The sequence below is a fragment of the Lissotriton helveticus genome, chromosome 9, assembly GCF_964261635.1.
Source record: "Lissotriton helveticus chromosome 9, aLisHel1.1, whole genome shotgun sequence".
In the NCBI taxonomy this organism is placed as follows: domain Eukaryota; kingdom Metazoa; phylum Chordata; class Amphibia; order Caudata; family Salamandridae; genus Lissotriton; species Lissotriton helveticus.
In genome coordinates this window covers 398,642,537-398,663,222 of record NC_136070.1, presented here as the reverse complement: position 1 = coordinate 398,663,222, position 20,686 = coordinate 398,642,537, and the positions used below count along the sequence as shown (strand labels likewise).

General features: G+C 49.3%; 1 protein-coding gene across 2 annotated transcripts in view; it reads right to left on the bottom strand.

The window, feature by feature from the left end:
• LOC144781359 (cholesterol 24-hydroxylase-like) overlaps positions 1–20,686 on the bottom strand; it is a 345,923-nt gene that overhangs the window by 73,073 nt on the left and 252,164 nt on the right. For both annotated transcript variants that reach the window (XM_078660148.1, XM_078660147.1), the window contains exon 10: positions 18,464–18,536. In XM_078660148.1, coding sequence (XP_078516274.1) covers positions 18,464–18,536 — 73 coding nt within the window. The remainder of the gene's footprint in view (positions 1–18,463; positions 18,537–20,686) is intronic.

Genomic DNA, 20,686 nt, shown 5'->3' with positions numbered 1-20,686 from the left:
CTTCTTGATTAGCACTCATATGTACAATATGTTGAGTTCTAAGAGGAAGGTGGTTAAAGGCACAGATATGCTAACAATGGTTATACCCTTGGTTTTACTAGCTGTTGAGAACAGTAAGTCCATTAGCCTTGCCCAGATCCTAGAATTTGGAAGCTGAGAGTTGCTAGAAGGACGCAAGGGTCATCTTAATCTTAGTTTTGATAGGATGGGTAGTGTACATCTTATTCTCAGGATGTGGTTCCAACATCTTTTGTTTTTACTACAAGATGGTTTTGATACAGTTAAAGAAGGTTTTTGGAATTGTTGTGGTGGTACATCCAGGTTGGAAAATTCAGTAACTATCCCAGTTAGTTCCTTTGTTGAGCATTTGGCATTGGAGTTTCGATAGGCATCCATCTTTTTGCTTTATTGGTGCAAGATTTATACAGCCCGCTGAGTGGTTCTAGATGAGCTTTCTCATGGAGATTACTAGATTTCTTCCACTGGCCTTCTGTTACCAGGTGAGTCCAGGAGAACTGAAGATATGGGAAGGACTGGTGTGTGTGTTTATTTTTACAGTGATGGCAGGAGTAGCTTATCTGTTTGTTATGACAGAGAGTGTTGATGTAATCAGACTCTATTCTTTTCTCAAATTTTTTTTGTCAAGAAATGTTATTATTAGAATTTGCATCATACAATCCACAAATGAAAACATAACAGCTCTGTAGTCCCACACAGGGGAGCAATGCATGCCAGTAGGTTAAATTGTCAGTTAGTCAAATTGTATTCATTAAAACTAGACCAGCTCCACTGCATCATAAGAAGCAAAATGAAGAACACAGCTGCGTAATGTACTGGAGTTGCCCCGTTAAAATAACTTATAGTGCCATTTGGAAGGAAGCAACTTGACTGAGCCTTTGCGCAGGGTGATAGTGTGTGCCCTAGGCCTCTGCGGCGCCATCTCGTAAAAAATCCAGCTGGAAAGCCTTAGGCAAAAGGAACAGAGCAGAACAAAACCCGTCCCAACGTGGGACACCTACCCCAAATGTACAAACCCCCCCTCCCGACCCCTTCCCCACTCATCACCCTCCTCCCACCCAACCCGTGGTGGCGGCCGTACAGATACAAGACTGGGATTTAACGTCACTGAAATATCCATCAAACTTGAAACGGGTGAAGAGCTCTAACGGTAGAGGGACATACCGCAGATGGAAGTCCATGAGAGGGGAAGGTAACTAGGGGCCCCCACTGATACTCAAAATTCTTAAAGTTATCTCTGAATATGTCGGGCATACGTTCAAGACTGAGCAGCATCCAGAGCCGTGAGTGCCAGAGGGAAATAGCAGGGGCCTCTTTCTGTTTCCAGGCAGCTGCCAGGGTGACCTTAGCTATCCCGATGCAAAGCCACATGATTTTTTTGTCTGCCCGAGTCTGGTGAACGAGGGAAGGATCCCGTATGGCCCAGAAGGATCCCTTCAATAGTGACAGGGATGGGGTACCCGAGCATGTCTTTTATATGAGTTAGAATTTCTTCCCAGTAGGGGCGAATAAATGGGCAGTCCCACCATATGTGTTGGAAATCACCTAGTAGACCGCATACCCTCCAGCATCTATCTGAGGAAGTTGGGAAGATTAATTTAAGTTTGGAAGGGTGCAGGTACCAGTCCATCATGGTCTTGAGATGCGCCTCTCTCAGCTCCACAGTGACTGAAGCATGTGACATCCGACCAAAGATGAGCCCACTCCTCCTCAAGGATCAGACGTTGAATCATGTCTTACCACATAGACATATACCTGGGGCGAGGGGAAAGAAGTGTTGTAAGCAGAAAGCCATAGATGAATGAGATCACCCCCTTCATAGAGGGAGCTTTGGTGACGAAGACCTCAAATTTAGTAAGGGGTCGAGTGGCTGCGTCCCGAACCGCGGGGGAAAGTGCCCAATGCATCAATTGGGTGTAATGGTACCGTTCGGTGTCTTCCAATGCATAATCCCTTTTACAGTGATCAAAGGTGAGGGGGTCATAGTTGTGGAATAAATGAGTTAGAGCAAGACACCCCCCCTTCTTCCAGGCCTCGAAGGGTACCTCGTGTTGTGCTGGGGGAAAGGCTGGGTTGAAATGGATCGGGGTGAATGGAGAAGGAAAGGAGGTCAATCTGTCATCGCAGGAAATCGTATCCCAAACTTTAAGGGTGGTGCGCGTAGGGGTGCTAATATAGGTATTTGGGGGTCTGTCCTTAAGCGGGCGCCATATTAAGTCCCAGATAGTCCGTCCAGTTACACTACGATCCATGTGCAGCCAATGTTTTTCAGATTCTAATTGGGACCATTTAACCAAGACTCTCAATTGAGCTGCCTTATAGTATAAGAGAAAGTCGGGTAAGCCAACTCCTCCATCAGTGCGGGTACGACGCAGCAAAGAGTAGGAAAAACGCGCCCTTCCGCCTTGCCAGATAAAGCATAGCACCATCGATTTCACTTTTTGAAAGAAGCTGTGCTCCAGCTCAATAGGTAGTGCCTGGAATAGATAAAGCAGCTTAGGTAAGAGAGTCATGTTTATGGCGTGTATACGGCCAAGCCGAGAAAGAAAAAGGGGTTTCCACCTAACAAGCTCAGCCTGAATTCGGGCAAGGATAGGGGGGAAGTTGGCAGCGTAAAGTCCCTCAAGGGTCGGAGTTAGTTGAACCCCGAGGTATTGTATGGAAGCGGTTGCCCATGCTAATGGCGTAAGGTTGCGGAGTTGAAGGGCAACCTCAGAGGACAGGGTGAGGTGTAGAATATATGACTTACTTAGATTTTAAACCCCAACACTAACTCATACCGTGTGAGCTCAGACTGCAGGTTTGGGAGGGAAGTTGCAGGTTCCGTCAGATATAAAAGCACGTCATCGGCACACAGAGAAATTTTATGGGATTCCCCGGTGAATGGAATACCATGGATGTCAGGCCTGTTTCGTATTGCAAGGGCTAGAGATTCAATGCTGAGAGCAAAAAGTAAAGGGGAAAGGGGGCACCCTGCCGCGTGCCTCTTGAATGCGGGAAAGTAGGGGATCGTACTCCATTAACCACGACTCTGGAGTTTGGGAGACGGTAAGTAGCCCGTATCATGTTAAGAAATTTGGGTGCTAAACCAAACGCCGTGAGTGTTAAATAAGAAAGCCCAGTCGACCCTGTCAAAGGCCTTCTCCGCGTCCAAGCCAACTAGTATTGCCAGAATTTTACGCTTGTTGGCCTTCTCAATTAGGTGCATGGTCCTACGAATGTTGTCATGGGTTTGGCGCCCCTTCATAAAACCGGACTGATCCGGGTGGATAAGAGCGGCATGAGGTCATTTAGTCTCTTAGCAAGTACGGATGAGTACAATTTAGCGTCAAGATTCAATAGCGCTATTGGTTTGTAGGAAGCGCAGCTGTGTGGGTCTTTCCCCGGTTTGGGAATGATTGACATCACAGCCTCTGCCATGGAGCTTGAAGTGATCCCCTCCTCTGCCATTTTATTAAAAAGAGTCACTAGGTAGGGAGCAAGGTCGGAGCAAATGCTTTATAAAAAAGAGCTGTAAACCCGTCAGGGCCAGGAGCTTTATTTAGTTTCAGCGACTGGGTGGCTGCTGTGATGTCTTCTAAGGTGATGGGGGCAGTAAGCAAGTCATTCCATGCATCAGAGACCTGGGGTAAAGGTAGGGAGCGGAGGTAATCCTGTTGGGCTTCCCCGGCTAAAGAATCCCCCGTGTAGAGGTCCCCATAAAAGGACCCAAAAAGAGCAGCTTTATCTTCATCCCTGTGCATTAATTCACCCAGAGGGCCCAAGATGCCTCCTATATATTCCTTTTCTCGTTTATCCCTCAGCTGCCTTGCTAGATGCTTACCCACTTTGTTACCCTGAGTGTAAGATAAATGCCGCAGCTTAAGGAGAGTGAATTCCGCCCTGTTATTGTAAATGGACCGTAGTTTACCCCTGAGAGCCGTGAGATGGCGCAGTATTTGTCTCGTGGGATTAGCCTTATGGGCCTGTTCAGTGGAAGAAAGTTCAGATTCTCTCGAGCCCGCTGCTTATTAAGTGCGGCATTAAGAGCTATGCATTCCCCGCGAAGAACCGCCTTCAAAGCATCCCAAGTAATATACTCCGAGGTATCCTCCGGGCGGTTAGACTCGAGGAATGCAGAGATAGCCGAAAGTATTTTAGAACAAGATTCCATGTCTCGGGCAAGGGTCGCGGGGAAGTACCATTTAGGAGCAGGAGGGGCATTCCCTCTCCATTGGAGACATACCGTGTACAGGCTGTGATCAGATACCGACAGGGGGAAAACCTTAGCATCCTGGAGCTCACCCTGCAGTGTCTGACTGAGGAAGATGTAGTCCAATCGGGAGTATGTGCGGTGTACATGCGGTGTACATGGGAATAAAACGTGTAGTCACGTGTCTGTGGGAAGAGCATGCGCCAAGAGTCGAGGATACCCAAGTCATGAATATGTTGCTGTGTTTCCCCTGAGGACGAGCTTGTGTCAGATCATTGTGGGTGCGTGCTGTCGAAGTCTTTGTGCCCGACCAAGTTAAAGTCGCCCATAAGGATTAATGACCCCTCTGCAAAATCCACCAATTGCCCCAAAAACGAGTGTAGGAAAGACATCTGGCCTGTATTGGGTGCGTAAAAGTGCACAGCTTCCCCCTGAGTCGACCTTTGACCATGATCCATTGTCCGTCCCTGTCACTGTGAACACCCAGAGGCTAAAAGTGGATAGATGCACGAAACACAAGAGCCACCCCCCTGTGCTTGGTGGAGGCTGAAGATCTATAGATGAGATGAGTGGAAACTGCTTATGCTTAAGGCGCTCGTCATCCGCCCTGGCTAAGTGCATTTCCTGCAGTGCTACTACATCCAGATGGTGGTCTACGATATATTTCCAGACTTTCTGATGCTTCTGTGGGGAATTAAGCCCTTTGACGTTCCAGGTTCCAATGATCAACGGGCCCATAGTGCCTGGGAGGGAACCCAGCTGTTAAACATGTCAGATAGGGCCAATCGTACTCCCCCCCGTCCCGCCCCCCCTCAACGATACACAACCCTAGTCTGAAGGTAACATCCTCATCCTGTTTCACAGATACCACATGCCATTTATTAAAAAGCCGCCACCACAGTCCCTCCCGCCCAACCCCTCAAGAAAACTTGAACATAGAAAAACAAAGAAAAAAATCGAACTAGTCTTGTGGTCTCACTACAGGGTCGGAACGATCCCCTTGAGACCATGGGGGACCTCAGGTCCGAGGACCCGGTCCCCGCCTGCCCTGGAGGGGAGACAGCACAGTAGCCTGAGTCGAGGCCATCGGAGCCGGAGCCAACAGCGAAAGTACCTCAGGACAGACCCAGCCTGCGGCCCCAGCGGGCATCAGACGGCCGCACAGCATAATGCAGAAAGCAGTTACCAGTGTCAGGAGGCATCCACTGTGCCAGGAGTAGGAGGGCCCCCTGCGTATCCTCACCAGATAGCCATGCACAGAAGGGAGTAGTCCAACCGCAGGCGGAGTCCTCTTGGGACAGGCCCCCGTTCCAAGGCAAGGGCCACAGCGGGGCTGAAGGGAGAGAGCTCCCCGGCTCACCCAGTAGATGCAGGCCCTCACCACCGAACCCTCGAAGTGACCAAGGACAGTCACCGGCATGGCCAAAATTAGGTAGAAGAAGGTGCCATCCACATGGTCCTCTACATGTAGTTATCTGCGAGCCCTCCGCGACCATGCCGAAGGCACCGTTTCACCTCCAGAGGATTCTCCACTCTTCCCCGACGGAGTAGTCTCTGAGCTGGATGAGATGGCTAGGAGCACCAGCCCCTCCTGAAGGTCGGTAACGTGTCGATGTTTATTTTGATACTCAAAGCTGAGGCCGAAGGGGTAAGTCCATCTGTACCTGATTTTGTCGGAGCGTAGCTTAGCCGTAATAGGCATGAACAGGTACCTTCGTGCCAGAGTTGCAGGGGCCACATCTTGGAAAATGTTGCATGAGAAGTTTTGGAATGTGACTGTCTCTCGAGATCGGGCTGCCTGAAGCACCACTTCTTTGGTTTTATAAGAGTGAAATTTGGCCAGGTTGTCTCTTGGTCTCCTCTTCTCTCCGTGTTGCAGGGCTCCCACTCGGTGGACTCGATCCAGTTTGATCTTGAGACTCTGCGGGGACATGATCTCCAAGAAGAGGCCAACCACAAAAGCCTCCTGGTCCGGTCCCTCCGCACCTTCTTCCAGGTCCCGTATGCGGAGGTTGTCCCTCCAAGCCCTATTTTCAAGGTCCTCTGCCTTCAGCTGCGACTGATGAAGCTGCTCCTGAAGTGTGCTCATTTCTTCCCGGAGTTCGGTTGAGAGTCATTCTTGTTCTTGATGGCGAGACTCCAAATCAAGGACCCTAGTTCCAACCGAATCCACATCTTGCTGGGGAGAGGAGAGGCGCTCTGTTAGATCGGTGCGCAGCTTGTCAATAGAGGATTTGATGATCTGGCCGATGTCCTTACGAAGATCGGACTTAAAGTCTTTAAGCATGGCCTGGAGCTCTGCTTTGGTGAGGGCCATTGCCGTGGCGTCTGCGTCACCCCTTAGTGCCGCACACTTCTCCGCAGACGCGAAGAAATCTGAGACCTTGCTCGGTGTCCTAGTCGTCGTCTTCTTAGGCGGCATAAGGTGTCACCGCAAAAAGATATCACTGTCTGTAGCACAGGGAACCTTCCCCAGGTGGGAATCAAACCACGGCGATATTTAGTCGGTCAGACACCTCACCGCGCCGGATCGGAGCTGGAAAGCGCCGGCGAATATTCTTAAGTAGTCTGCCAGTATGGAGGGTCCAGGGCCGTGTTCATCCCTGTCCTAAAGGACCCGGGGAAGCAAGCGCTCTCGTGCGGGAGGCCTGCCGGCCGAAGTGAAGCAGCAGCCACGGGCGTAAGGGAAAGGCCCAGATTGCAAGGCAGTCCGCAATGAGTGCTTCTCAGGGCTACTTCTTATGGGAGAATCCGGGACTTGCAACTTCATTCAAATCACTGGCAAGTTGAAGGTCAGGGTCCCCAGTTAGCATCAGAGAAAAGGAGGCAGCCCAGTTATTGAGAAAGGGGCCCCCTTTGCAGCAGGAATTCGTAAGGGCGGCAGTTGGCTCATGTAGTCGCCATCGCAGAAATCGGCATGGCCGCCATTTTGAGGTCAGGCCCCCCTGAGGGTAGTAAGTGTCCACTGAGACTGCTAACAGCGGGGAGGCCGCCCAAGTACCCCCAATCACGCTCCCACTTGCCTCTTAGGTCGGCGGTGGTCTCCGAGAGGCACAAACCGGCATCGCCGCGGGAGACGCGTAGAAGTTGCGCCGCCATTTTGTGAGGTGCTCCGTCTCCGATCCGGGACTCCGAAAAAAGGCGTTGAGGCAGGGGCGATCTACACCAAGCGTCGCCCTTCGCTGATGCCTCACATCATCCCCTGTTTAAATCATCTGCCCAATGCGGAAGGGGAGCGCTCCAAACACCTCGATCAACCCCCAGGACAGCGCGCGGACCGGGAGCCGAGACGGATTACATCCGATTGGCCATCTTGCCCGGCCACGCCCCCTTTTTCTCAATTTTTAAAAAAGGTGACCTAAAAAATGAGTTAGCAAGAATACCTTGTCCAGCCTCGCTTTCTGTTAACTTTTCAAATTGATAACTGCCTTCTTGAGAGAATGATGGATAAAATTAAGGGTAGAATCAGAAGCATGGGTCCAGTTCCTCATACAAATCATGTATCTGCCAAAGAGTTTGAAAAAAATCATTGAGGAGCATATGCAGTCACGTCTATCTCAGGCACCCCTGAAGGTAAGAAGCTGAAAAGAAGGCCTTTCTATTTGTATTTATTATGCAGCCAGTAAGTAAAATATGTGTTTTCTGATGAGCCTATCTTTAAACTCTTTACCTCAAATTAAACAACACTTCTCCAGTACTTTATCATTCTGAAAGCTACTCTATCCTTTGAAGAGAGGAAGATGGAGTTGCCAGTCTTGGTAAACAGTTGAGAGTAAGGAAATTATATAGATGTTTAATAGGCTAAATTACATTATGTACCTATCTACCGGAAAGGCAAGTCAATTGTGGCAGAAGCTGTTGCTGGAACTAATGTTTTTCTGGCTCTGTGGAGGAACACACTCAACAACTTGGTATACAAATTTCTAAACAGGAAGAAGAGGTTTAATTTGATCTTATAGCCAGCCCTCGCTACACAATAATTTTGGGAATAAACTGGCTAGCCAAGCACAACCTGTAGATCAAATTAACTGCTATGACTCTATTCCTTGGGTATGAAATCGGTGTCTAGTCCTGTTTAGCAGCCTTAGAATGACTCACAGAAATTCATAGTTTTTCAAATGCCCAGCATAACTCTTATTTAGTAACACAGTTATCATCTGTTCTTAAGAAGCATAACGAACAGTACACGATTTTCCGTAAAAGAAAGTTAAAGGCCAATTGGTAGGATATATTTGTTATCACTTTCAGAGAAAGAGAAGCTTCAAAAGTATCTGAATAAAAATCTCTGGAAAAGTCTTACTGTACTATGTACTAAAGAAATACCTACAGTGGCATCTCTGCTGTTCCTGATACTTCTTGAACAGGGGCAAGCTCTATCTCAAGCCCTTGGAGACACTCAGAAAAAGGAGTTTTAGAAAGTCCAGTCCAGTCCTTTAACTGCCCAAGGCAGTAGCAGCCACAGCAAAGCACACAGCAAAGTGGTAGTCTTTCCTCACAGCTCCTACAGCTTTTCTTCGTGGCAGGTTCCTTGATCTCAAAGAGATCCAAAGTCCAGGGTTCAGGCCCTAATATTTAAACCACATTTCCCTTTGAATTTGAATTTAAAATATTTATATAGCGCTACATTCACCAAACGGTTTCTTGGCGCTCGTGGAAACTAAATTAGCAGTAGGAACAAGAAGCCAGTGCGGGGAAAATTAAAATTAGATTACATTAGGAAAAGCCTGGGTGAACAGAAAAGTTTTGAGATCTTTTCGAAAGAGGGTATATTGACTGGCCAGCCGTAGGTGATCAGGGAGGGAGTTCCAAAAGGACGGAGCCAAGAATGAAAAGTTGGCTCTGCCCCATTTCTTACGTCTGTAGCGGGGTACATAAAGAAGAGATTGGGTGGAAGAACGGAGCTCACGGGCAGGGGTATACTCTTTGAGCAAGGAAGAAATGAAGGCAGGAGCCGTGCCCTGGCGTGCCTGGAAAACCATACAGCCAGTTTTAAAAAGGGATCGCTCCCTAACAGGTAGCCAATGGAGTGCCTTCAGTAGGGGGGTGGAGTGATGGCAACGGGACAGACCAAACACCAATCTGGCCGCCTGGTTTTGAACCAGCTGGAGCTTCCGCAGACTATACTCCGGGATGCCGTTGTATAGAGCGTTGGCGTAGTCCAGCCGGGAGATCACCAGAGCGGACATGATTAGTTTGAGTGCAGGTGAAGAAAAGAAACGGGAGACAGAGCGAATAGTTCGAAGAACAAGAAGGCAAGAAGAAACAACAGAGTTGACTTGTGAATGAAGATTGAGTTGGTTGTTGATTTTAATACCCAAGGTTTTAACTGAGGAAGAAGAAGTGGGAGGGGATCCAAGAGAAGGAGGCCAGAATAAAGAGTTCCAGGGACTGGAGGAACCACCTGTAAGGACCAGTTCTGTTTTGTCGGGGTTCAACTTCAGATGGTTGTGGTCCATCCATTCCCTGATGAAAATCATAGTAGTCTGAAAGTTAGAAACAGAGTGGGAAGAAGAGGAGAGAGAAAAGATAAGCTGGAGGTCATCCGCATAATTGTAAACGGTGACCTCCAGTTGTTGAAGTGCAAAGATCAGAGGGTAGATATAAAGATTGAACAAAAGAGGGGATAGAGAAGAGCCCTGGGGAACACCACATGTGACCTTAAGTTGGGTAGCTGAGAAGTCCCCCAGCCGAACCGCCTGTGTGCGGTCCCTCAGGAAGGATGATAACCAAACCAGGGCTGAACCCCCGACCCCCGCCGCTCCGACATGGGAAAGTAAGATGGAATGGTCCACCGTGTCGAAGGCGGCGGAGAGATCGAGGAGTACCAAGGCCTGGTAGTTGTTTTGGTCCATACCCTCCCTGAGGTTGTTCAGGACCGACACCACCACGGACTCGGTGGAGTGCCTAGGCCGAAAGCCAGCCTGGCGGGACGCTAGGCCTCCATTGGCTTCCACATGGGTACTGAGGACCGATGTTACATGTCGCTCCAGCACCTTGCCCAGATAGGGCAAAAGGGAGATGGGGCGATAGTTTGCTGGCGCAGAAGGATCTGCGCCAGGCTTCTTCAATATGGGCACTATGGTTGCAGATTTGAGGGCTGGAATTACCACCCCCTGGGCCAGCGAGCTATTGAGGAAGGAAATTGGTGGTTTGGGGCAGATAGAATAAATTTGTTGCAAGATGTGAGCTGGGCAGATATCTGCCGGAGATCCAGATTTTACTTTTGGGAGTAGTGCGAGGAACACTTCTTCAGTAAGCGGAGGGATAGATGTGAGACAGACGTGAACAACCGGTGGGTGGGGGTCAACAAAAGTAGGGGAAGGGAGTGAAATGTTAGCTTTAATTTTGCTAATTTTTTCCAAAAAATAAGAATTCAAGGAATCACAGAGGGACTGGGTGGGGGGAGGCCTAGGAGTGGCCCTGTCAGAATAGGCCAGGTCATGGATGATGGAGAAAATCTCCCTAGGTTTATTCTCCGCCACCAAAATTTTGGCTGAAAAGTAAGCAGTTTTAGCGCCTAATATGGTCCTTTTATAGTCGCTCAGTAAGGTCATGTAGTGTGTTTTTAGTAGGGGGCAGTAATCCCTTCTCCATTGCCTCTCGGCCCGCCTGAGGGTCAGCTTTTTTTTCTTTAAGTCATCGCCGAACCATCGATTTGACTCCTTGGATCTTCGGATTGAGATCAGACCTAAGGGGGCTACCGTATCGCAGCCTCCCGCGAGCCAAGTATCGATGGCAGCGGCTTGAGAGACAGAAGATAGGCCCTCTAGGTTAGGTGCAGAGTTCACTAGAGAGGAAGACAAGGCAGGGAGGTCTACCCTGTTCCAATTCCGCGCCCAGATGTTTTTGGCAGGCGGAATTTTTACTGCTGGCTTAAGGCAAAGAGAGAAAGAGATCAAAGCATGATCTGACCAGGGGCATGGGGACACGGACATGGAAGAGACCAAGATATTAAGAGACCAAACCTGGTCTAGTACATGACCGTGGGTGTGTGTAGGAATCTGTGAGTGAGGGGCAAAGTTCAAGGATAAAAGTGAGTCAGAAAATTGTTTAGAAGCGGGACATTCATGAGGATCTGAGGGCCAGTAATTGAAATCCCCTAAAACTAGCACTGAAGCATGATTAATCGCTAAAGTGGCCAATAGGTCCTGAAATGCTGGTAGAAACAAGTGAGATGGCTGGGGAGGACGATACATTAATAAGCAGGTGAGCGGGGGAGAAAACGCGAGGGAGCGAGCCACAAGGTGCTCGGTGGGAGTGATGGGAGAGGAGGAAAGGAGTTGAAAATTATGCTCAGTTTGAGCTATAAGGGCCACGCCACCCCCTGCTTTACCCCCTGACAGATCAGCACGGAGGGCCACATAAGATGGAGGAAGAGCGGCCAAAAGGGAAGGCAGGGAGGACTCACAGAACCATGTTTCTGTTAAAAGTAACATGTCGGGCTGGTGGGTATCAAGCAGCACAAATAGCTCTTGGTAGTGCTTTACAGCCGACCTGGTGTTGAGTAGAATAACAGACAGGACGGGGAAAGGGGGTGAGGAACCTGGGTCGGGAGCAGAGGACAATGGAGGAGTTATATGGGGGGGGATGGTGTGATAAGGGGAGGAATTGAGGCCAAGGGAAGATATATGCTGAATGATAGGCACAGACAGAGACCAGTTACCCTGAATAGAACGTAGTACCTCAGAAGAATAAACTAGGGCATTAGGACGCGCCCCAAGCCCCGTCCGGCCGCGGACGGGCGCAGACGGGCTTGACTTAGGCGCCACTTCGGCGCGCCTTCGGCGCGCCCGCTGCGCTCGTCCGCTGCGCTTCCTCATTAGGCACGTTTAAGTAGGGGCGGAGCGCGGTGGGTGTGGCGCCGAGCTGGGTCGCCTGACGCCTTTGAAGTTGGTACCAACAAAGTTCCCATGGCATACATAAACCATTTCTGCCTGGTTCAGGCCAGGTTCACTCCGGGAGGGGGAGACAGCTTTGTGAGAGGCAGCCACAATCCATTCAGGTGCAAGTGACAACCACCTCCCACTACTCTAAATGCAGCCAGGTCTATTCAGCCTGGCCATATATCACCAAGTAAAGGCAGGACACAACTCCCTCTCCCTCTTCGATCAATCAATCAGGAGTTTGTTAAAGCGCGACTACTCACCCGTAAGGGTCTCAAGGCGCTAGGGGTGGGGGGGGGGGTTGGGGGGGTGCAGGTTCCATTCCATCAAGGAGGGGGTCTGTCGAAGAGCCAGGTTTTGAGGTTTCTTGCGAAGATGGGGAGCGATGTTGTCTGTCTGAGGTGGAGCGGAAGGGCGTTCCATGCTTTGGCCGCGAGGAAGGAGAAGGAGCGGCCTCCCGATCTGGTCTTTCTGGTGCGGGGGACCACAGCGTAGGAAAGCTGGGCTGATCGTAGGGTCCTTTGGGGTGAGTGGAATTTGAGTCGGCTGTTCAGGTATGCTGGTCCGGTGCCGTGGAGGGCCTTGTGTGCGTGGGTGAGCATCTTAAAGGTGATTCTCGCCTCAACGGGGAGCCAGTGGAGTGTGCGCAGGTGCTGGGAGATGTGGCAGTGTTTTGGCAGGTTGAGGACCAGTCTTGCGGCGGCGTTCTGGATGTTCTGTAGCTTGCGGATGAGGTTTTTGTTTATTCCGGCGTAGAGTGCGTTGCCGTAGTCGAGTCTGCTGGTGACCAGGGCGTGAGTGACTGTCTTTCGGTGTTCGAGGGGGATCCATTTGAAGGTCTTACGAAGGAGGCGGAGGGTGTGGAAGCAGGAAGATGAGACAGAGTTGATCTGGCGGTCCATTTTGAGCTCGGAGTCCAGGATGATTCCCAGGTTGCGTGCGTGGTCTGTGGGGGTTGGCGGGTTTCCGAGGGCGGTGGGCCACCAGGTGTCACTCCAGGCGTCGGGGTTTGGGCCCATGATGAGTACTTCTGTTTTGTTGGTGTTTAGTTGTAGGCAGCTGTTTTTCATCCATTTGGCAACGGCTTCCATGCCTTCTCGAAAGTTGCGTCTGGCGGTGTTGGGCTCGTTGGATAGGGAGAGGATGAGCTGGGTGTCGTCTGCATATGACACGATGTTGAGTCCGTAGGTTCTGACGATGGGGGCAAGTGGAGCCATGTAGACGTTGAAGAGCGTCGGGCTGAGGGAGGAGCCCTGGGGGACTCCGCAGGTGATAGGTGTGGGGTCCGAGAGGAAAGGGGGGAGTCTGACCCGCTGCGTCCTGCTGGAGAGGAAGGAGGAGATCCAGTCGAGGGCCTTGTCCTGGATTCCTGCATCGTAGAGTCTGCGTATTAGGGTGCGGTGGGAGACTGTGTCGAACGCCGCTGATAGGTCGAGGAGGATGTGGGCTACTGTTTCTCCTTTGTCCAGTAAGGTGCGGATGTCGTCTGTTGCGGCGAGGAGGGCGGTTTCCGTACTGTGGTTTTTTCTGAAGCCGGATTGGGAGGAGTCGAGGATGTTGTGTTCTTCAATGAATGTGGCGAGTTGGCTGTTGATGGCTTTCTCGATGACTTTCGCTGGGAACGGGAGCAGGGATATGGGTCTGTAGTTTTTGAGGTCGGTGGGGTCCGCTGAGGGTTTCTTTAGGAGGGGGTTGACCTCGGCGTGTTTCCAGTCATCGGGGAATGAGGCGGTCGCCAGGGAGCGGTTGATGGTTTGGCGGAGCATGGGTGCGATGGTGTTGGCGGCTCTGTTGAAGATGTGGTGGGGGCAGGGGTCCGGTGGGGCCCCTGAGTGGATTGACTTCATTGTCTTCAGTGTGTCTTCGGTGGTGAGGGCTGTCCAGTCATCAATCGCTGGTTTCCGGGTGTCGGGGGTGGTTGGTGAGGGTTCAGTGTGTTGGTTGTCTTCGTCAAAGTTGTCGTAGATGCTCTTGATTTTGTGGTGGAAAAAGATGCTGAGTTTGTCGCAGAGGTCTTGTGAGGGAGGGATGTCGGTAGACTCGCTGGTGGGTTGGGCGAACTCCTTGATGATGCTGAAGAGTTCCTTGCTGTTGTGTGCGTGGGTGGAGATTCTGTCTTCAATCGCTTTTTTCCTCGTTTCTCTGATGAGTTGATGGTGGGCGTTGGTGGCGGCTCTGAAGTTGTTGTGGGCTTCTGTGGATTTGGTGTTTCTCCAGGCCTTTTCGAGGCGGCGGCATGTGCGCCTGGACTCTCGAAGTTCGGTGGTAAACCATCTGGCTTTCTTGGCACGGGTATTGTTGTTTTTCTTGAGGGGGGCTATGGTGTTGGTGCTGTCCGAGATCCATCTATGCAGGGTTCGGGCTGCGGTGTTGGGGTCGTCGTTTTCCGCGATGGTTGGGGTGGAGTTGTTGAGTGAGGAGGTGAGCTGGTCATTGGTGATTTTGGTCCAGTTTCTTTGTGGAAGCAGGTGCTGGTGTCTGTGGATGGTGGGTGTTCTGAAGGTGAAGTGGACGCAACGATGGTCGGTCCATGGGAGTTCGGTGGTGTGGCTGAAGGTGATGGAGTTTCCTGTAGTGAAGAGGGGGTCGAGGGTGTGTCCTGCTGAGTGCGTGGGCTCGGTCACGATCTGGCGGAGTCCAATGTTGTGGAGGTTGTCCAGGAGGGATGTGGTGTTGGGGTCCAGTTGATTGTCGAGGTGGAAGTTGAGGTCTCCCAGCAGGGTGTAGTTGGTGGGTGCGATGGCCTGCGGGGAGATAATGTCCGTGATGGAGTTGGCGAAGGGTCCGCGGGGTCCAGGGGGTCGGTAGATGAGGGTTCCTCGAAGGGCGGCGGTGGGGCTGGCCAGTATCTTGAAGTGAATGTGTTCCATCAGTTCTGTGGACTCGTCAGGGAGTGTGCTCAGGCGGAGGCTGGATTTGTGGACGATGGCGATTCCTCCTCCTGGGTGGATGGGGCGGTCCTTCCTGGAGATCTTGTATCCTTGGGGGATGGCGATGGCGATGTCCGGTCCCGAGGTGGTGTTGGTCCAGGTTTCGGTGAAGAATGCTACGTCTGGGGTTGTGCTGTTGAGGAGGTCCCAGATTTCTGTGGCGTGTTTGTGGAGGGATCGGACGTTGAGGAGGATGCATTGCAGGGTCTTCAGTTCGGTTGTGTTCTTGTGGGCGGGTTGTGCTGGATCCGTGTTCTTGGCGGTGCTGCAGGTGTGCCGGCAGCGGTGACAGCTGAAGGGTCCATGGGTGTCGGCTGGTGATGCTAGCTTGCAGTTGTTGTTGCAGCCTAGGTTGAGTGCGTGGAGTGCTGCTGGGTCGTAGCGTTGGCGGGGCGGAGGTCCAGGGTTCCTGGTGCTGGTCGCGGACGGGTCGCAGACGGGCGCAGACGTGCTTGCCTTTGATGCGCCTTCGGTGCACCAGCGGCGCACCCGCCGCGTAGTGGCCGCCATTAAGTAGGGGTCGGGAGGGCTGGACAGCTGGGAGGCGGGAGCGGGGAGGGGAGCTGGATTGGGCCGGTCGTGCTGGGGGGGGAGGGGCCGCGGGGGCAGCAGCGGCGGGGAAAGGTAAAGGGAGGAAAGAAGGGATAAAGAAAAAAGGGAAAATAGGCAGAAATAAGGCACAAAAGAGCAGAGATGCAGAAAAGAGCAGAAAGGTGAAAGATAGAAAGGGTAAAAAAACGAGTGAAAACGAGAGAAGGAGCAGAGGGAGAGAAAGGGAAAATGGGCAAAAATAAGGCACAAAAGAGCAGAGGTGCAGAAAGGTGAAAGATAGAAAGGGGGAAAAAACGAGTGAAAACGAGTGAAGGAGCAGAGGGAGAGAAAGGGAAATGGGCAGAAATAAGGCGCAAAAGAACAGAGGTGCAGAAAGGTGAAAGATAGAAAGGGGAGAAAAACAAGTGAAGGAGCAGAAAGAAAGAAAGGAGACAGAGGTCCACTGGACCACCAGGGATGAGGCGCAGGGAAACCTGCGGGTGGAGGAGGGCCTCGATCACCAACACTTAAGAGTGCAGGGGCAGGGGCACCTCACTTAATGGTGGAGCTGCGAGGGTGGGAGAGCAATTTCACTGACAATGAGTCAGTGGTCTTGCTGTCTAGTGTGAATACACAAATGGCAAAGGCACACAGGATGGTTAATCAAGAATAGGTCCACTTTTTAAAAGGGGCATTTTCAAACACACAATAAAAAAATCTTCTTCACTAAAAGATGCCTTTTTTAATTCTGAGTACGGTGTTACAAGGCAACGCCCATGTATCCTATGAGACAAATAGCCTTGCAATAGTGAAAAACGAAATGCATAGTATTTCGCTATAAGGATATGCAACACACCAGTACATGTCCTACCTTTCACCCACACTGCACCCTGCCCATACGGGTATCTTGGGCCTACCTTAGGGTTGTCTTATATGTAAGGAAATGGAAGGTTAGGTCCTGTCAAGTGGGTGCACTGACGAGGTCAATATGGCAGTAAAAACTGTGCATAGTCATTGCAGTGGGCAGGTCTGAGACATCTTTGAAAGGCTACTTGGGAGGGATGCACAACCACTGCTGCAAGCCCACTAGTAGCATTTGATTTACAGGCTCTGGGTACACACAGTGCATGGTACTAGGGACTTACTGGTAAATCAAACACCCCAATCATAACACAATTTACTGTAGGGGCACTTGAACGTTAGCACTGAATAGCAGTGACAAAGTGCACAGAGACACTAAACCAACAAAAATGAAGCCCAGAACACCATCAAAAACAGGAGGTGATTAAGCAAGAAACACATAAAAAGATGCCAGGTCTAACAGCCATTAATACACCTTCCAATTTATGTAAAATATCCTCCATCTGAATTCTCATCTGCTCAAATATCACACTCTGTGAGAGTGTTTAGTAATACCTTTTGGCCGGAATCATCCATTTTGTAAGCATATCAATAGCCATTGTTAGTTGTACAGGAAAGAGTTACCAAAGAGGTTCCTATCTGAGATCACTTAGGATTATTCAACGCCAGGCTCACATGTGAACATGTACTGCATCAGATTCAAGTTAATCAGCAATTTAGAGGTAAAAAAGTGAAAACAGTGCAGTGTTATGGTGGTTACTGACAAATCGTAAGAACGTGGAAAAGAAAATCCAAAATTAACATAGGTAATATTAATTGTTAGTGAAATGTACAAGTGAGGATTGGCTAAACATACTTATACAGAGGCCCATTTGACATTTTCACCCCAGTGTCATGAATAGGACGGGGCTATTAATGGGATTGGACATGTTGGAAGTGATAAGAAGCCACCATACATTCCAATACTGGAATACTGGCAATGTCAAAGTAAAGAAACAATAAAGAAGGTTTAGGAATGAAGGAAATCTCCAGACAAATCTGCTAATTTACAGCTCATGGGTCCCCATTGTGGTATCACTGATTTAGTGAATAAAATAATTACAAGAGATCTAATAATACCGTAGGACCAGGAGAACTTTATCAGTTGTATGAAAGGTATTAAATATCATGAGCTAGATGGTGTTCTCAATTCAGTGTGGGACAGAATTCTTACGCTCAGAATATTATACTAGTTTTGTTCAGGGTTTGTAGGCCTACAATCAGATGGTTGCTGCTGGGGGTGTTCTGTATTTAGGTTTTCTTTTTAAGAGGGGAGGGTAGGGGCAATGACTTTCTTGTGGGAGGCGTGGGCAGTACCCTTTCATAATCAGGTATTGATAATGGAGCCAAATCTTTCTGCAAAAAAATACTCAAGTGTCATGACCACGAGGAGGGATCAAATGAACAACTAATGGTTTATTGTTAAAGGGCTTAAAGTAGTGACTGGAGAGGGCAACACATCTGAGAAGATGCCAGGTTTGTCTGTCTCCACATATCTATGCATATTAATCACACTTTGGAAGTCTGCTAAATATTGTGTGAAGTTTGAGAGTGAGTTTCCAACAGATTTTGTGTCACTAGGCACTCTTTCTGTTGCCATAATTTGCTGCCGTGGGAGAGTGCTATGGCATTACAAGTTGCTTTGTGGTATGTACTTAATGTTCTATACAGGAAAGACACTTGACTTCCCCGCAACCTTAAGTCTTCTTAAACCATCCAAGTTCCTGAGGGAAATACCGTTGGGAAACTAGGATGTTAACTACGTATTAGTTGTGCAATTTCTAACCACATAGCCAATCAGAACTCTAAAACAGTGTAATACTTATTGAAACACTATTGGGAGGATCACACAGAGTTGTGGTATATCTCTGCACCTCTCCTGTGCATGCAGATAAGCCTGCAGATTAACCAAGTGAGTGATTTAAAATGACACATGCAGACATCCACTTTATGAATAGTTTCTAGTAAGAAAAGAAACACGAAGTAAGGATTTATCTGCAGATACTTACTTTTCTAGTGCATGTGGTGCATGTGAGAGTAGCATCACTGCGAAACTCAGCTGATTTGCTGTAGTGTCCTGGCCTGAGAAAATTGGAATAAATATTAACATCAAGAACTAACAGAAAAATTGTTGCATCACAAAGATTACATATTTGATAACTCTGCTTGTTGATGGAATAGACTTGGGTTGTGTTTCCTCTAGTGGCATAGGGTTCAACTGTGAGAGCTCACATTAGAAAGAAAACATGCATGACCTGGTGCCATTTAAATCTCCTTAAATTGATTAATCTTAACACTTCAGTAGCTCCCACAGAGTGAATGCTAATTAGTGCTGGCTTGAGTCTCGAGCAAGTGACCAATACAGTAAAGGACAAGACTTCCCATTTGCTTGTTAGGTCCACTTTGCTGCCTTGTACCATATAGGAAGGTGCGCAAAGCAATATGAACTGCCTTAACCCCTTCGACGCTCATGACGAGCTGGGCTCGTCATGCAGTAGCCTCCTCGCACGCTCATGACGAGCCCAGCTCGTCATGTAAAGTGGTATCTGTCAAATTCCATCACACGGGAAAAATCCCCATAGCATTCAAGGTGTTAATATACTTGAAACACAGCCTTGCAGTTATGTTAGTGCAGCCATGACACACAAACTGGAGGTGTTGATTTAGCCCTACTAGAGTGATTTGCTTAAATGGCAGTACACAATCACAACATATCGAAATAAAGGCACTAGATATGCATATTAACCCAGACAGTGAATTTATACTTTTAGGCGATTTCAATGTCCATAGCGAACTGAAAGAATGTGGTGAGGCGCAGTCTCTGTTGACTGATCTTTCATTATTGGGCCTCACGCAGGTGAACTCTGGCCCTACACACCGGGCTGGACATACCCTGGACCTAATTTTTTCCAATTTCCCTACGGTCAACTGTCTTCCCCCTTCACAGGTTAGCTGGACAGATCATTTTATTTTAGAATTTTATACATATAATATATTTAAACTTCCCTCCCAATCTGTAGCACTCCCAAGCAAGAGGAGGCAATGGCATAAGGTGACTCAAGAAGCCTTCCATGAGAGGTTTATAGAGCCCCGCATTGTTCCCAACGAGGGTATTGATGTGGCCCTAACTAATTTTAATCAGGCGATCCAAGCTGTGGTGGATGTTATTGCCTCTTTGAAATTGTTCCATCCACGTCCCGCCCATAAGCAGGAAGTATGGTTCTCTGAGCACTTCCTGCAGCCTGTGAGAGCGGCGAGTTGTCCTCCCAACGACTATGTGATGAAACATTGCAGTTCTTTTCAAGCAAGATAGATAGGATATATGAAAATATCACTAGCTCCAACCTGTCTCTTAGCGAATGTGTACCGGTGCCCCAGATTGCGGAAGAACTCAATTCTGCAACTCTCAGTCTATTTCCTCCCATTTCTCTAATGGAGGTAGAATGCTTTGTGAGTCAAATTAAGAGTGGCAGTCCAGCGGACACTATTCCAGCTAGAATAATGCCGGTGGTTAGCAATTCGTTGTGTCCGGGGATACAGCGACTTGTGAATCTCTCACTGGCCGAAGGCCGTGTTCCCACAGAGTGGAAAAAGGCGCTGGTAAGACCAATTCGGAAAAATCCAGCTGTCCCCTGGACTGATTTATCGAACCTCAGGCCGATATCTTTGTTACCATTCTTGGGAAAACTCACAGAAAAACATGTGAACAAGCATTTATCGTACTTTATTGAACAGACGGGTAGCTTAGACCATTCCCAATCTGGCTTTAGACCGAAATACAGTACGGAATCAGCACTACTGTCAGTCACAGATGACCTTCACAAGTACCAGGACAGGGGCTATTCCGTGGTACTGATTTTATTAGACCTATCAGCAGCGTTCAATACTGTATCTCACAACATCATGATCGAATGGCTCGCAAAGATCGGTCTGGAGAGTACTGCATTGGCCTGGCTAAGGAGCTTTCTGGCAGATCGTACCCAATCTGTCAACATGGGCCCTTTTCGTTCGGCGGAGATAGAGATTACCAAGGGGGTGCCACAGGGCTCTTGTTTGAGCCCTACTCTTTTTAACATCTATGTGGCCCCCCTGGCTAGAATTATGAGAGCTTTTGGTTTCATCCCGGTATCTTACGCGGATGACACACAGCTCTTGTTTCCATTCAAATCTCTCTCCGCCGAGGTGAAGTCTTCCTTTTCCGAGGGCATGAAGGCGGTTGCACAGTGGATGTC